At 43.5% G+C, this 17,405-nt stretch overlaps 1 protein-coding gene across 1 annotated transcript; it reads left to right on the forward strand.

Moving 5' to 3' along the window:
* The first annotated feature begins 4,182 nt into the window (after nt 1-4,182).
* LOC139417267 (chymotrypsin-like elastase family member 2A) lies at nt 4,183-7,821 on the forward strand. The gene is made up of 8 exons (XM_071166527.1): nt 4,183-4,329; nt 4,651-4,739; nt 5,083-5,180; nt 5,651-5,770; nt 6,521-6,657; nt 6,873-7,018; nt 7,252-7,404; nt 7,726-7,821. Exons 1-8 carry the CDS (start codon nt 4,290-4,292, stop codon nt 7,741-7,743), a joined length of 801 nt encoding a protein of 266 aa, XP_071022628.1. The 5' UTR covers nt 4,183-4,289; the 3' UTR covers nt 7,744-7,821.
* The last annotated feature ends 9,584 nt before the right edge of the window (nt 7,822-17,405 follow it).

Genomic DNA, 17,405 nt, shown 5'->3' on the forward strand with positions numbered 1-17,405 from the left:
AAGGGAGTGACATATATAGGGAAGGTAATCAGGGAGGTGATGGAGTCCAGGTGAGTCTGATGACGCGCAGGTGCGCGGAATGATGGTGACAGGTGTGCGCCATAACGAGCAGCCTGATGACCTAGAGGCTGGAGAGGGAGCACGTGACAGTACCCCCTCCCTGACGTGCGGCTCCAGCTGCAGGATGCCGACTAAAAAGACGACCCCGGGGATCAGGAGCGGACCGGTCACCTCTGCTGAGGCGCGGGAAACCTGTCAATCCGGCTGAGACGCAGGAGCATGGCGACATAGAATTCGTCTCCAGCTGCAGGACGCCCACCCAAGGGATGATCCCGGGGATCAGGAGCAGACCGGTCACCCCTGCTTATGCGCGGGAACATGTCATTGGCTGAGACCCGGGAACCTGACAGACCGGCTGAGGCAGGGGAGCCTGGCGAGCCGGTGGAAGCAGGGGAGCCTGCCGATCCAGCGAAGGCATGAAAGCCCAATGAGCCGGCGGAGAAAGGGAAGCCTGGCGATCTGGCTGAGGCATGAAAGCCTGTAGCGGCTCCAGGACCCGAAGTCATTCTACCTGACACAAAAAAAACACTACCTGATGTTTCCCTTAGGTGAGGCGTTTTTCTGTAACGATGTACTGAGAGTCGGGAAGCAAGTTCAGGGAGTGATTTAATAAATAAACACAACAAACGCACGGAACACTGGAACAGAAATGATAACGCCTGGGGAAGGAACCAAAGGGAGTGACATATATAGGGAAGGTAATCAGGGAGGGGATGGAGTCTGTTACGAGAACTATGGCCGAATGCTACCTCAAGTTCACCATGATTTAGAGATGAAAATCACATCTATCACGTTGAAGGGAAGAGTCATTCATTTCCCACAGATCTTGGCAAACAACTAATGCAACACAACTACCTATTGGGAGACCAATGTTTCTATATGGACGTTTGCTCATAAATACAATTCTAAGATAAGAATGCTGCCGCTCTTTCCTTTATGCCTTGAAGCATTTTTAAATGAACCAGCATACCCATAACATAGGCCTACACTCATACCATAAGCATCTCCCTGATTAATGAGAATAACCTTTCCACAGTTAAGTTGTCTGGATGTCCTTTGGGTGATGGACTGCTCTTGATACACACAGGAAACTGTTGAGTGTGGAAAATATACTACTGTGCCATACCCTGATCAAAGGCACTTAAATCTTTTGTCTCGCCCATTCACCCTCTGAATGGCATACACGCACAACCCATGTCTCAATTGTCTCAAGGCGTAAAAATCCTTCTTTAACCTGTCTCCTCCCCTTCATGGAGACAGATTGAAATGGATTTAACAAGTGACATCAATAAGGGATCATAGCTTTCACCTGGATTCCCCTGGTCAGTCTATGTCATGGAAAGAGCAGGTGTTCCTAATATTTTACATATAATGTACAGCCATTTTATTATTATTAGATACGGTATGTGAACATGTTTTGGTGAATTAAGTAGTGATGGGCAAAATCTAGTCTTCAAATATTTTTCATTAGAATGTGTTGAACCATTTCACATGGCATTCTTGTTTGAACCTTTTCTACTATTCTTTACTGTAAGACAAAGGACACTGTTTTAGTCAAGTATCCAACAACCTTCCAATTCTTCCATGCCCATGAATGTAGTTTTAAAGTAAAAGGGCTTTGCTAAACATTGGTTCAACACACATTCTATTACTCCACAGAGAACTATTTGGCCTTTGTGGCTTTTAAAGTGATATCAATAAGGGATCATAGCTTTAACCTCAGTGTATAGCTGGAGAGTGATATAGAAAAACCCTTTGGACATGTTGCATAACAACCTGCCTGGAAGCAGTTAGGAAAACTTTTTTTTTAAATCAACCTTGCAGATAACCTTCTTGTCAACTGTGTTACCCAGGTTCTGTGAAATCCACAGGTGTCATGGAATAACTCCGGTTGCCTAAGTTCACTCCTAAGGAACAGTTGTCTATGGAAAAAGATTTGTTGAAACCAATATTAACCAACATTATTAATTACTATCATTAACTATATATTTGTGTCTTGACCATTAAAAGTGTGGACAAAGAGAGATAAAACATATGAACTAAGTCAGAAGCAGTACCTCGGAATCTGCATCTGAAACTAAAATGTCAAGTGAAAGGCTATTGGTCATTGGAAACGACTTTCAGCAGTTTTGGACCGTAACGTAGCTTTTCAATCAAGTATCAACTCTTTAAAGGTGTAGTCCGGGAATAAAGTAAACAACATCCTCACATTAGCATACAGTACGATTCGATGACATACAGTGGGGCAAAAAAGTATTTAGTCAGCCACCAATTGTGCAAGTTCTCCCACTTAAAAATATGAGAGAGGCCTGTAATTGTCATCATAGGTACACTTCAACTATGACAGACAAAATGAAAAAAAAAGAATCTAGAAAATCACATTGTAGGATTTTTAATGAATTTATTTGCAAATTATGGTGGAAAATAAGTATTTGGTCAATAAAAAAAGTTTCTCAATACTTTGTTATATAGCCTTTGTTGGCAATGACAGAGGTCAAACGTTTTCTGTCAGTCTTCACAAGGTTTTAACACACTGTTGCTGGTATTTTGGCCCATTCCTCCATGCAGATCTCCTCTAGAGCAGTGATGTTTTGGGGCTGTTGCTGGGCAACACGGACTTTCAACTCCCTCCAAAGATGTTCTATGGGGTTGAGATCTGGAGACTGGCTTGGCCACTCCAGGACTTTGAAATGCTTCTTACGAAGCCACTCCTTCGTTGCCCGGGCGGTGTGTTTGGGATCATTGTAATGCTGAAAGACCCAGCCATGTTTCATCTTCAATGCCCTTGCTGATGGAAGGAGGTTTTCACTCAAAATCTCACGATACATGGCCCCATTCATTCTTTCCTTTACACGGATCAGTCGTCCTGGTCCCTTTGCAGCCCCAAAGCATGATGTTTCCACCCCCATGCTTCACAGTAGGTATGGTGTTCTTTGGATGCAACTTAGCATTCTTTGTCCTCCAAACACGACGAGGTATGTGTTTTTACCAAAAAATTATATTTTGGTTTCATCTGACCATATGACATTCTCCCAATCTTCTTCTGGATCATCCAAATGCTCTCTAGCAAACTTCAGACGGGCCTGGACATGTACTGGCTTAAGCAGGGGGACACGTCTGGCACTGCAGGATTTGAGTCCCTGGCGGCGTAGTGTGTTACTGATGGTAGGGTTGTTACTTTGATCCCAGCTCTCTGCAGGTCATTCACTAGGTCCCCCCATGTTGTTCTGGGATTTTTGCTCACCGTTCATGTGATCATTTTGACCCCACGGGGTGAGATCTTGCGTGGAGTCCCAGATCGAGGGAGATTATCAGTGGTCTTGTATGTCTTCCATTTCCTAATAATTGCTCCCAAAGTTGATTTCTTCAAACCAAGCTGCTTACCTATTGCAGATTCAGTCTTCCCAGCCTGGTGCAGGTCTACAATTTTGTTTCTGGTGTCCTTTGACAGCTCTTTGGTCTTGGCCATAGTGGAGTTTGGAGTGTGACTGTTTGAGGTTGTGGACAGGTGTCTAACAAGTTCAAACAGGTGCCATTAATACAGGTAACGAGTGGAGGACAGAGGAGCCTCTTAAAGAAGAAGTTACAGGTCTGTGAGAGCCAGAAGTCTTGCTTGTTTGTAGGTGACCAAATACTTATTTTCCACCATAATTTGCAAATAAATGTATAAGAAATCCTACAATGTGATTTTCTGGATTTTTTCTTCTTCTTTTTGTCTGTCATAGTTGAAGTGTACCTATGATGACAATTACAGGCCTCTCTCATCTTTTTAAGTGGGAGAACATGCACAATTGGTGGCTGACTAAATACTTTTTTGCCCCACTGTATTACCATCACACTAAAGCCCATATATTTTTTTTCAATTGTGCGGTACCGCACTTACTTTATTTGATCTAGGTAATCATGCATTGGTAATCTACAATGCATGAAACATGCTGCTTCGAGAAGCTGTGAGAATAGCTTGCCACTACACATATGTTCAAATCCAAATCTTTTTGTGTTAATATTATACTTCAAGGGGAGTGGAAAAAAGGGGGGCGGGCAATTTTATCATTGTGGCTGGGCTAGCTGTCCTTAGCTTCACCCCCAGCTTGGTTTTCAGAGTGGGCTGACCGATGAAACATTTCCCAGAATCTGTTGAATTCTTGTCTTACCTGTCAAACGTCATATACAGTAGCCTACAGTATAAAGGCATCCCTGGTGTGAAGACACATTTTGAAGATACCAACATGATGAAGTTTGTAGTCCTTGCTTGTCTGGTTGCTGCTGGTAAGGATTCTACTTATTTGTTTTATTAATAAGAACGGAACACTATACAGTAGCCTATTTCTCGTCCCATCTTCAGTTAGAATATTGACAGAATGCTACATTGCTAAACCTATTGAAAGATTTTTTTAAAGTGGCATTGCAAATGAAATACATAAATGTGGATAGTGTATTCATTAAAAAAATGATTCATTTCTAACATAATCAAAATGATTTAAGCTCAAAATGTGACTCAACAGTGTATTGATACTATAGTAATGTATGCTAGCTAACACCAGTAGACTGAGGTTATATATGAGTTTTGAGTGTGTTTGTGTCCAACAGTATACGGGTGTGGCATGCCCACCTTCCCTCCTGTGGTGACACGAGTGGTGGGAGGGGAAGACGTCAGGCCCAACAGCTGGCCCTGGCAGGTACTTTACGTTAAGTCAATGCAGAAGATACATAGTGACTGTGACAAAGCTATCCGGTCTTCGCAGATCTGCATAAAGTACATAGGGGGAAGAGGCTAGGCGTTGATTTGGAATTGGGTAGATTTAAACAATGCAATGCATCTATACTAATCATTGCTTGTCAGTCATCAACAGTTGTTATCAAACATGTATCACAACCATGTTATATCTTCTGCAATCATTTATTCTGAATTCTTGTTCTTATATCAGTGAGATTGAGATTTTACCACAGTTAAACCTTGAAGTGTAGGGGGCTTCAAAATTGAGAAATACTCATTATTCTCTACTTTCTTGTGTCTTTCAGATCTCTCTCCAGTACGACAGAGATGGTGAGTGGAGACACACCTGTGGTGGAACTCTGATTTCAAGCGAGTGGGTCCTCACCGCTGCTCACTGCATCAGGTGAGAGGACAGTAGAATAATAATGTTTAAGAGAGGGGCACTTGGGGGCAGTCATGATGAGCAGGAAACATCAAATGGGCCACAGTTCTGAAATTCAACCTACAATAATAATGTAAAAGGAAGAACAAGGGAAAGGGAGATACCTAGTCAGTTGTACAACTGCATGCAATCAACTGAAATGTGTCTTCCGCATTGAACACAACCCCTCTGATTCAGTAAGGTGCGGGGGGCTGCATTAATCGACATCCATGTCATCGGTGCCCGGGGAACAGTGGGTTAACTGCCTTGCTCAGGGGCAGTAGTGCTTCAATTGAATATATATATATATATATTTAGTCTTTTCAACAGATAACAAGAGCATGCTAGAGAATCAAAGCTTGACAGATTATTTGAATTTTGTGAATTGAATATTCAGTGTCACTCCCTCATACTGTGTTCTGTATCTGTTCTCCTCTGTTATTCTTGAGCAGTAGCAGGACCTACAGAGTGAACCTGGGAAAGCACAACCTGGCTGAGACTGAGGAGGGTTCTCTTGCTGTTGGTGTTGCCAAGATCGTCGTCCACGAGAAATGGAACCCCCTCTTCATCCGGTAGAACCAATGCTAACTTCTTTTTACAGTGGTACAGCCTAATTAGACACAAGGATGGTGAACAAGAGTAACACAGCAAAAATGGTAGTCTGTGACTGAATAGACAGCATTCCAAAAGTTTGAACTATCTTATGTAGGACGGTCGGGATTACATTTCACAATTTTGATTTGTAATACAGTGCAAAAATGTACACTACTACCTCAATAACTGATTGAACTTTTCAGTTAGCATACTAATGCTAACTGATAATTAGAAGTCTGCATACAGTGCATTCGGAAAGTATTCAGACCCCTTGACTGGCTCCAGATTTTGTTACATTACAGCCTTATTCTAAAATGAATTAAAAAAAAAATGTCCCTCATCAATAGACACACAAAACCCCATAATGACAAAGCAAAAACTGAAATATCACATTTACATACAGTATGTATTCAGACCCTTTACTCCGTACTTTGTTGAAGCACCTTTGGCAGCGATTACAGCCTTGAGTCTTCTTGGGTACGGCTCAATTTCAAGTCTCATAGCAAAGGGTCTGAATACATATATAAATAAGTATTGCCCAAATTTCTAAAAACCTGTTTTCGCTTTGTCATTATAGGGTATTGTGAGTAGATTGATAAAAAAACAATTATTTAAAAAATATTAGAATAAGGATGTAACGTAACAAAATGTGTAAAAAGTCAAGGGGTCTGAATACTTTCCGAATGCACTGTACGTCATGTTGACTGGTGTCTGTGTGTCTTCTGCAGTAATGACATTGCCCTTATCAAACTGGAGACTCCCGTCACCTTCACTGACTCCATCATGGCGGCCTGTCTTCCCGAGGCTGGCTTCATCCTGCCCCACAACGAGTCCTGCTATGTCACCGGCTGGGGACGCACCGTCAGTGAGTGACTGCACCTCTTGCACTATCCTCTCATCATGCTAATTAAAATGCAAACTTCAAATGAAGTGTTTGAGGACAGACATTGGGTTGCAAAACATCATTTCCTAAATCTGGGTGACGAGTGCTCTAATTCTCTCTACTTAAAGAGTCAGACTTTAAAGAGAATATCTTTACCCGAGGTAACATGTTGTGTCGTGTTTCCCTCTCCTTAACAGCCGGAGGTGCCCTCCCTGACATTCTGCAGCAGGCCCTCTTGCCTGTCGTTGACCACGCCACCTGCTCCCAGAAAGACTGGTGGGGCTTCCAGGTGAAGGACACCATGGTGTGTGCTGGAGGAGATGGCATTGTGTCCGGATGCAACGTAAGTTCCATAGCGGACCTTTGCAACAGTGCCCCATAACTATGTGACTATGCAAGGCACTAGCACATAATTGCAGAAATCACAATAATGAGTGTTTAAAAGTGACACTGGGCCATCCAACATGAAGAGAGGGCCACAAATGGCCCTAGGGCCACATTTTTCAGACTCCTACTATAGTGGAAGATGGAGCTGTACTGAACTTTTTAAATTTCTGGTTTTGTCCTTTGACACAGGGTGACTCCGGTGGCCCCCTGAACTGCCAAAATGCTGATGGCGCCTGGGAGGTCCACGGTATTGTGAGCTTTGGCTCTGGGCTGAGCTGCAACTTCCGCAAGAAGCCCACTGTCTTCACCCAAGTCAGCTCCTACATGGACTGGATCAACACTGTAAGTGCATTCAGCTACACATTGGGACACTGACTAGAACTGTTATTACATAACCAAACTTTTAGTCGACAACCACATTTTTGTCCACAATGATTTAGATGTAAAAGGTGCCATGGTAAAAATGTTGCTGTAAAAAGTTTGGAGAGAGAAAGAGAGTTTGACAATTTTGTGGATATTTCAAGTCAAGCTGCATGATATAACAATTAAGAGACTTTTAATCTTTGTTTTACAGTATCTACAGTATAACTACAGATGTTGTACAGTACACACGAATCATGATGAGGGCACATCTAACGTTTTTCATTCTCATATTTTCCACAGGCCATGATGAACAACTAAGGCAACAGAGCTACTTTTTGGGAATCCACTGTCACCATGTGGAAGGTCTGCTCGTAAATAAAACATTGAAAATAAGAATTGTGCTGTTGCTTCATTTAGTGAACAATGCTCAAATGTCATACATTGGGAAGTTACAAAATAATAAGTACTACCACACTTGATACCGAGCCACAACTTTTAAAGAAGCAACCTGAATCACACACTCAAACATAAACACATTTTTGATCAGCTGATGCAGATGTTTACCAATGAGCAATAATGGCTAAGAAACATCTTGATACAATAGAAGCTAAACTATTTTCTTTGAAAGGAATGACTGTTATTGCCCTGTAGCCTATAATAAGAGACCATAACAGGGGGAGGAGCCATATCTGCCTATATGAATAACTGAGCAACAAGTTAGTATAAGACTGTGTATTCAAGAAGAAAAGTTATCAAATTGTGAAAGATTCTGCTTTGAGTAGCAATAGGAAAGTTGTGTCACTGAAAATATGTTGTGTCCCTTGCCCCTTACATATGTGGCCAGCTGTTGTGCCTGGTGTCCTTTCCCACCACAACTCGTGTCACCACCATAGGAAAGGTGGCAAGGCCATACCCGTAGACTATTCCCCGGTAGGCCGTCATTGTAAATACGAATTAGTTCTTAACTGACTTGCCTAGTTAAATTAAGGATGAATGTGGTTTCCAAAATTGTCTGGTTGAGTTTTCCAACTTGTTAACCCTGGGTGATGCACCGAACATACAGTACAGTATAAATACAGCCTTGTTGTGAATATAAGTGGGGAAGACACAGGCATGATGAAGTTTGTCATTCTTGCAGACCTAGTTGCTAGTGCTAACGATTGTTTTACATTTGTGTTTTACATGCAATACAAAACAATTGGAATATGGATCAACTACATTCAACTGAAACAATACTACAGTTGAAGTCAGAAGTTTACAGACACATTAGCCAAATACATTTTACCTCCGTTTTTCACAATTCCTGACATTTAATCTAGGTAAAAATTCCCTGTTTTAGGTCAGCTGGATCACCACTTTATTTTAAGGATGTTAAATGTCAGAATAATAGTGAGAGAATGATTTATTTCAGCTTTTATTTTCCATCACCTTCCCAGTGGGTCAGAAGTTTACATACACTCAATTACTATTTGGTAGCACTGCCTTTAAATTGTTTAACTTCGGTCAAACATTTCGAGTAGCCTTCCACAAGCCTCCCACAATAAGTTAGGTGAATTTTGGCCCATTCCTCCTGACAGAGCTGGTGTAACTAAGTCAGGTTTGTAGGCCTCCTTGCACACACATGCTTTTTCAGTTCTGCCTACAGATTTTCTATGGGATTGAGGTCAGGGCTTTGTGATGGCCACTCCCAATACCTTGACTTTGTTGTCCTTAAGCCATTTTGCCACAACTTTGGAAGTATGCTTGTGGTCATTGTTCATCAGATGTTGCTTCAATATATCCTCATAAATTTCCTTCCTCATGATGCCATCTATTTTGTGAAGTGCACCTGTCCCTCCTGCAGCAAAGCACCCCCACAACATGATGCTGCCACCCCTGTACTTCACGGCAAGCCTCCCCCTTTTTCCTCCAAACATAAAGATTGTCATTATGGCCAAACAGTTCTATATTGTTTCATCAGACCAGAGGACATTTCTCCAAAAAGTACAATCTTTGTCCCCATATGCAGTTGCAAACCGTAGTCTGGCTTTTTTATGGCGGTTTTGGAGCAGTGGCTTCTTCCTTACTGAGTGGCCTTTCAGGTTATGTCGATATAGGACTTGTTTTACTGTGGATATAGATAGATTTGTACCTGTTTCCTCCAGCATCTTCACAAGGTTATTTGCTGTTGTTCTGCGATTGATATGCACTTTTTGCACCAAAGTAGGCTCATCTCTAGGAGACAGAACGCGTCTCCTTCCTGAGAGGTATGACGACTACATGGTCCCATGGTGTTTATACTTCCATACTATTATTTGTACAGATGAACGTGGTACCTTCAGGCGTTTGGAAATTGCTCCCAAGGATGAACCAGACTTGTGGAGGTCTACAATTTATTTTCTGAGGTCTTGGCTGATTTCGTTTTGATTTTCTCAAGCAAAGAGGCACTGAGTTTGAAGGTAGGCCTTGAAATACATCCATAGGTACACCCCCAATTGACTCAAATTATGTCAATTAGCCTATCAGAAGCTTCTAAAGCCATGACAGAATTTCTGGAATTTTCCAAGATGTTTAAATGCTTCCTGACGAGCTGCCCCCCAGGTGTTAAGGGTAGGTAACAACACATCCGCCATGCTGATCCTCAACACAGGGGTCCCTCAGGGGTGCGTGCTCAGTCCCCTCCTGTACTCCCTGTTCACTCATGATTGCACGGCCAGGGACGACTCCAATACCATCATTAAGTTTACCGATGACACAACAGTGGTACGCCTGATCACCGACAATGATGAGACAGCCTATAGGGAGGAGGTCAGAGACCTGGCTGTGTGGTGCCAGGTCAATAACCTCTCCCTCAACGTGATCAAGACAAGGAGATGATTGTGGACTACAGGAAAAGGAGGACCGAGCACACCCCCATTCTCATCGACGGGGCTGCAGTGGAGCTGGTTGAGATTTTCAAGTTCCTTGGTGACCACATCACCAACAAACTAACATGGTCCAAGCACACCAAGACAGCCGTGAAGAGGGCACGACAAAACCTATTTCTTCTCAGGAGACTGAAAAGATTTGGCATTGGTCCTCAGATCCTCAAAAGGTTCTACAGCTGCACCATCAAGAGCATCCTAACTGGTTGCATCACTGCCTGGTATGGCAACTGTTCGGCCACCGACCACAAGGCACTAGAGATGGTAGTGCAAACGGCCCAGTACATCACTGGGGTCCCTGTACCACCCCATTGCCCTCTCCAGCTGTGCCACTTCCAGGAGTTCTCTGTGCCTGTTCTCTCTCAGATGTTGTCCTGTTTCCTTTGGAATGCAGTTGGTTAATGCGACGCCGCCACATAATGTTGTGGCTCACTTGAACCTGGTAAGTTCTTTGTTCCATGTGTGTGTGTACGGTCCCGCTTGTTCATTTCCCTCCTCTTCAGGAGCGGCAGATAGCCTCGAGGTTAGAGCGTTGGTCCAGTAACCAAAAGGTCGCTGGTTTGAATACCAGAGCCTGCAAGGTAAAAAAATCTGTTGCTGTGCTTGAATTACTCCAGGGTTGCTGTACAATGGTGACCCTGGCTATGACCCCACTCTCTGCGGGTGTCTCAGGGGGAGTTGGGATATGCAATAAACACATTTCCATTACACACTTGTGTGTAAAAGGACAAATATAAGCACCCCCAAAATTATTCTGTAGTCTCGCACCATCACTCCCTATCCTGTTTGGAGATTGGGCTCACAGCCGCCGCAGAGCATCTTTGTTCAGCACTTCATTGCACCGGTTTGGCTTCACGATGTCCAGCCCTGTGTGGACGGGGCAGGGGGTATTGGTCCACATCCAACATTGAATTCACAGGGACCTTGAAGTCCCCACACTTTCAAACAGACCGTCTTTCTTTACAATGGGAGCAATGGGTGTGGCACATTCACTTCTGCCCACTTTCGTCAGGATCCCGGTATCCTGCAAGCAATAGATTTCCGCTTCCACCTTTGGTCTCAAGGACTATGGAACGGATGTGGCTTTGCAGAATTTTGGGGTTGCATCATCTCTCAGTACGAGTTTGGCTGTTAAGCCTTTTAATGTTCCCATCTGATCACTGAAAACGGTGCTGTAATTCTTCAGCAAATGTTCCAGTGTTTGGTCTGTGCCTTTCTCTTCAAGCTGGGATGTCTGAAGCAGCCATTCACTGCCAAATAATGGGGGACCAGTTCCAGGCACCACATACAGCTGCAACTGCTATGTTCGCTCCCCATAACGCACTCTGACCTGCAACGCCCCCATTCATCTCAATCTCTCTCCTGAGTATGTCTTCAGCAACACATTTGTTTTCTTCAGCTTGATGGCCTTGATGTGCTCATTGTAGACAGTCATGGAAATTACAGACACTGTATTTTGAATGGTATGCCTTCAATTTCTGGTGTCACCCATATTATGCTACTGCTGGGAGAAGTCACTGTGTTAAGTCCATTGTACCATGAATTGTTCATCTGAATCACTGCCACTCTGCTCTGCTAGTGCACAGACCATTTCATGTTCTCAGTTTCCCTGTTGCGACTATATTTTGCTCAACATGCTCTTTTAATGTGCCTCTTCTATTGCATTTTGTACAGATTTCGTTTCTGAAACAGAAGTCCTCTGCCTTGTGGCCATCTCTGGCACCCCTGTTGCATTTTTCAGCCACAGGGGACGCTGTCGGCTGCAAGAAAATTTGTGCAGGAACGTTTTGAAAGGAGGTCAGTGTTTATTTTGTCTCTCAATTGCATCTTTGGTCAGGATTTCCAAAGCTACAGTGAGATCTGTCTCTGTGAGCAAACGTTTCTGAATGTGTTCATGTTTCAGTCCACAAACAAATCTATCCCTTAATGTCTCCAAACTGGCAATGCTCATACAGTTTCTTCAACTCTGCTGCATATGTATTAACACCCTTGGGGGAAAAAAACTCTTGCTTGGTAGGTGTTTAATCTCTATTCCTGTAGTGTTTTTTTCCCTTCTAAATGGAATCAAGCTCCTGCACTTTACACTTCAACTTGGTACCCTGAACTAACTGTCACAAGAGACTAACTTCAACCTGACAGCAGAGATGCTAACTATCCGTCCTGTCCTCTGGATTCCAGATCTCTCTCCAGTATAATGATATTGGTGCGTGGAAACAGGTGTTTAGTGGCACTCTGATGAACACTGATTGGGTTGTCACGGCTGCCCTCTGCATTATGTACTGAACACATCAACACAAGCCATACAACACTTTGGTGGCCTTACCTTACATAAACACAATATTGTTTGCACGTGTAATAGCCCTCAATAACATTTGGTGCCAGTAGATGTTTGACTATTCAGTAGCTTAGCTGTGGTTGGTTACACATGCAGCAGTAGCAGGACCTACAGAGTAGAGTTGGGCAAGCACAACCTGAAAGAGACTGAGGAGGCCTCAGCCTGTAAAGTAACTGCTTCCCCTTGGGAATTGGGTGTGTGACTCAATACACACAACCATCAAGCTACAGTACACATCAGGTCCATCTATGACCATATGACTATTTCACTATGAAGCAACAACAGTAATTCCAACCAAATACCAGCAGCAGTAGTTAGCTCACTGCACCAGTAAACACCGACAGTAACAATACAATCACAGCTAGCACACTAAATTAGCAGACTTACTAAACCTACCGTTAATTTTGGAAGATCGCTGTCAAACTATACGTCTTTATGTGTGTATTGGGAGCTCATTGGGGGTTATAACCGTGTGTCTTCTGCAGTAATGACATTGCTCTCAAGTTGGAGACCATGTGGCCGTCACTGACTCCATCATGCCTGCCTGTCTTCCTGAGGCTGGCTTTATCCTGCCCCACAACGAGCCCTGCTACGTCAACGGCTGGGGACATCTCTACAGTGTCTGCACCTCTTCCGCATTTTGTCTGTGTGGAAACCTAGTTATATGTTTCCTGGTCCAACCCTGTGGGTACTATGGTCCAAAAACTCTTACCAGGGTAAGGGTCAATTCCATTTAAATTCAGTCAATTCAGTCAGTAAAGACATTTCAATTCCACATTTTCCTCATTGAAACGCATTGAAGAAAATGTGCATTTCAGTTTACTTCCTGAATTGAAATGGAACCGACCCGAGTCCTGGCTCTTACCTGAGCTATTGTGATTCTGTTGTAATCCTCAGCTGGAGGCCCCTTCACCGACATGCTGCAGCAGGCCCTCGTGCCTGTCGTTGACCATGCAAGCTGTACACAGCCTAAATGGTGCAGCGTCCTGACCACTGACATGATGGTCTGCACTGGAGGAGATGGCATCGTGGCCCGGTGCAACAGGAGTCATAACAAACCCGTGTTCACCTTGAACATTTTTTATGTCAAAAACATTTGAGAATAATTACATTGGGGCAAAAAAGTATTTAGTCAGCCACCAATTGTGCAAGTTCTCCCACTTAAAAAGATGAGAGGCCTGTAATTTTAATCATAGGTACACTTCAACTATGACAGACAAAATGAGAAAAATAAATCCAGAAAATCACATTGTAGGATTTTTAATACATTTATTTGTAAATTATGGTGGAAAATAAGTATTTGGTCACCTACAAACAAGCAAGATTTCTGGCTCTCACAGACCTGTAACTTCTTCTTTAAGAGGCTCCTCTGTCCTCCACTCGTTACCTGTATTAATGACACCTGTTTGAACTTATCAGTATAAAAGACACCTATCCACAACTTCAAACAGTCACACTCCAAACTCCACTATGGCCAAGACCAAAGAGCTGTCAAAGGACACCAGAAACAAAATTGTAGACCTGCACCAGGCTGGGAAGACTGAATCTGCAATAGGTAAGCAGCTTGGTTTGAAGAAATCAACTGTGGGAGCAATTATTAGGAAATGGAAGACATACAAGACCACTGATAATCTCCCTCGATCTGGGGCTCCACGCAAGATCTCACCCCGTGGGGTCAAAATGATCACAAGAACGGTGAGCAAAAATCCCAGAACCACACGGGGGGACCTAGTGAATGACCTGCAGAGAGCTGGGATCAAAGTAACAAAGCCTACCATCAGTAACACACTACGCCGCCAGGGACTCAAATCCTGCAGTGCCAGACGTGTCCCCCTGCTTAAGCCAGTACATGTCCAGGCCCGTCTGAAGTTTGCTAGAGAGCATTTGGATGGTCCAGAAGAAGATTGGGAGAATGTCATATGGTCAGATGAAATCAAAATATAACTTTTTGGTAAAAACTCAACTTGTCGTGTTTGGGGGACAAAGAATGCTGAGTTGCATCTAAAGAACACCATACCTACTGTGAAGCATGGGGGTGGAAACATCATGCTTTGGGGCTGTTCTTCTGAAAAGGGACCAGGATGACTGATCCGTGTAAAGGGGGCCATGAATGGGGCCATGTATTGTGAGATTTTGAGTGAAAACCTCCTTCCGCCTCCCGGGTGGCGCAGTGGTTAAGGGCGCTGTACGCAGCGCCAGCTGTGCCATCAGAGTCCTGGGTTCGCGCCCAGGCTCTGTCGTAACCGGCCGCGACCGGGAGGTCCGTGGGGCGACGCACAATTGGCCTAGCGTCGCCCGGGTTAGGGAGGGCTTGGTCGGTAGGGGTGTCCTTGTCTCATCGCGCACCAGCGACTCCTGTGGCGGGCTGGGCGCAGTGTACGCTAACCAAGGTGGCCAGGTGCACGGTGTTTCCTCCGGCGCATTGGTGCGGCTGGCTTCCGGGTTGGAGGTGCGCTGTGTTAAAGAAGCAGCGGCTTGGTTGGTTGTGTATCGGAGGACGCATGACTTTCAACCTTCGTCTCTCCCGAGCCCGTACGGGAGTTGTAGCGATGAGACAAGATAGTAGCTACTACAACAATTGGATACTACGAAATTGGGGAGAAAAAGGGGTAAAATTCAAAAAAAAAATAAAACAAAAATAAAAAATAGAAAACCTCCTTCCAGCAGCAAGGGCATTGAAAAAGAAACGTGGCTGGGTCTTTCAGCATGACAATGATCCCAAACACACCGCCCGGGCAACGAAGGAGTGGCTTCGTAAGAAACATTTCAAGGCCCTGGAGTGGCCTAGCCAGTCTCCAGATCTCAACCCCATAGAAAATCTTTGGAGGGAGTTGAAAGTCCGTGTTGCCCAGCAACAGCCCCAAAACATCACTGCTCTAGAGGAGTTCTGCATGGAGGAATGGGCCAAAATACCAGCAACAGTGTGTGAAAACCTTGTGAAGACTGACAGAAAACGTTTGACCTCTGTCATTGCCAACAAAGGGTATATAACAAAGTATTGAGATAAACTTTTGTTATTGACCAAATACTTATTTTCCACCATAATTTGCAAATTAATTCATAAAAAATCCTACAATGTGATTTTCTGGATTTTTTTTCTTCTCATTTTGTCTGTCATAGTTGAAGTGTACCTATGATGAAAATTACAGGCCTCTCTCATCTTTTTAAGTGGGAGAACTTGCACAATTGGTGGCTGACAATACTTTTTTTGCCCCACTGTATACAGTGGCAAGAAAATGTATGTGAACCCTTTGGAATTACCTAGATTTCTGCATAAATTGGTCATCAAATTTGATCTGATCTTCATCTAAGTCACAACAATAGACAAACATGCGTGCTTAAACTAATGACACACAAATTATTGTATTTGTCTTGCCTATATTGAATACATCATTTAAACATTCACAGTATAGTTTGGAAGAAGTATGTGAACCCCAAGGCTAATGGCTTCGCCAAAAGCTAATTGGAGTCAGGAGTCAGCTAACCTGGAATTCAATCAATGAGACGAGATTGGAGATGTTGGTTAGAGCTGCCTTGCCCTATAAAAAACACTCACAAAATCGAAGTTTGCTATTCACAAGAGGCATTGCCTGATGTGAACCATGCCCCGAACAAAAGAGATCTCAGAAGACCTAAGATTAAGAATTGTTGACTTGCATAAAGCTGGAAAGGGTTATAAAAGTATCTCTAAAAACCTTGACGTTCATCAGTCCACAGAAAGACAAATTGTCTACAAATGGAGAAAGTTCAGCACTGTTGCTATTCTCCCTAGGAGTGGCTGTCCTGTAAAGATGACTGCAAGAGCACAGTGCAGAATGCTCAATGAGGTTAAGAAGAATCCTTGAGTGTCAGCGAAAGTCTTAAAGAAATCTCTGGAACATGCTTACATCTCTGTTGATGAGTCTATGACACGTAAAACACTAAACAAGAATGGTGTTCATGAGAGGACACCACGGAAAAAACATTGCTGCACATCTGAAGTTTGCAAATGTGCACATGGATGTTCCACAGCGCTACTGGCAAAATATTCTGTGGACAGATGAAACTACAGTTGAGATGTTTGGAAGGAACACACAACACTATGTGTGGAGATAAAAAGGCAAAAAAGTATGGTGGAGGGAGCACCATGGTTTGGGGCTGCTTTGCTGCCTCAGGGCCTGGACAGCTTGCTATCATCGACGGAAAAATGAATTCCCAAGTTTATCAAAACATTTTAGTAAAATTTCAGTAAAATGTAAGGCTATCTGTTCGCCAATTGAAGCTCAACAGAAGTTGGGTGATGCAACAGGACAACGACCCAAAACACAGAAGTAAATCAACAACAGAATGGCTTCAACAGTAGAAAATACGCCTTCTGGAGTGGCCCAGTCAGAGTCCTGACCTCAACCAGATTGAGATGCTGTGGCATGACCTCAAGAGAGAAGTGCACACCAGACATCCCAAGAATACTGCTGAACTGAAACAGTTTTGTCAAATAGGAATGTTCCAAAATTCCTCCTGACCGCTGTGCAGGTCTGATCCGCAACTACAGAAAACGTTTGGTTGAGGTTATTGCTGCCAAAGGAGGGTCAACCAGTTATTAAATCTAAGGGTACATACTTTTCCCACCCTGAACTGTGAATGTTTACACGGTGTGTTCAAAAAAGACATGAAAACTTAGAATTGTCTGTGTGTTATTAGTTTAAGCAGACTGTGTGTTTGTCTATTGTTGTGACCTAGATGAAGATCAGATCAAATGTTAT

The sequence above is a fragment of the Oncorhynchus clarkii genome, chromosome 9, assembly GCF_045791955.1.
Source record: "Oncorhynchus clarkii lewisi isolate Uvic-CL-2024 chromosome 9, UVic_Ocla_1.0, whole genome shotgun sequence".
In the NCBI taxonomy this organism is placed as follows: Eukaryota; Metazoa; Chordata; class Actinopteri; order Salmoniformes; family Salmonidae; genus Oncorhynchus; species Oncorhynchus clarkii.

What these genes read in the sequence shown, in the direction of transcription:
- LOC139417267 (XM_071166527.1), top strand. Translation starts at nt 4,290, where the DNA reads ATGATGAAGTTTGTAGTCCTTGCTTGTCTGGTTGCTGCTG. An exon ending in CCAACAGCTGGCCCTGGCAG is followed by an intron (nt 4,740 to 5,082) that starts GTACTTTACGTT and finishes TGTGTCTTTCAG; the next exon opens with ATCTCTCTCCAGTACGACAG. An exon ending in ACCGCTGCTCACTGCATCAG is followed by an intron (nt 5,181 to 5,650) that starts GTGAGAGGACAG and finishes ATTCTTGAGCAG; the next exon opens with TAGCAGGACCTACAGAGTGA.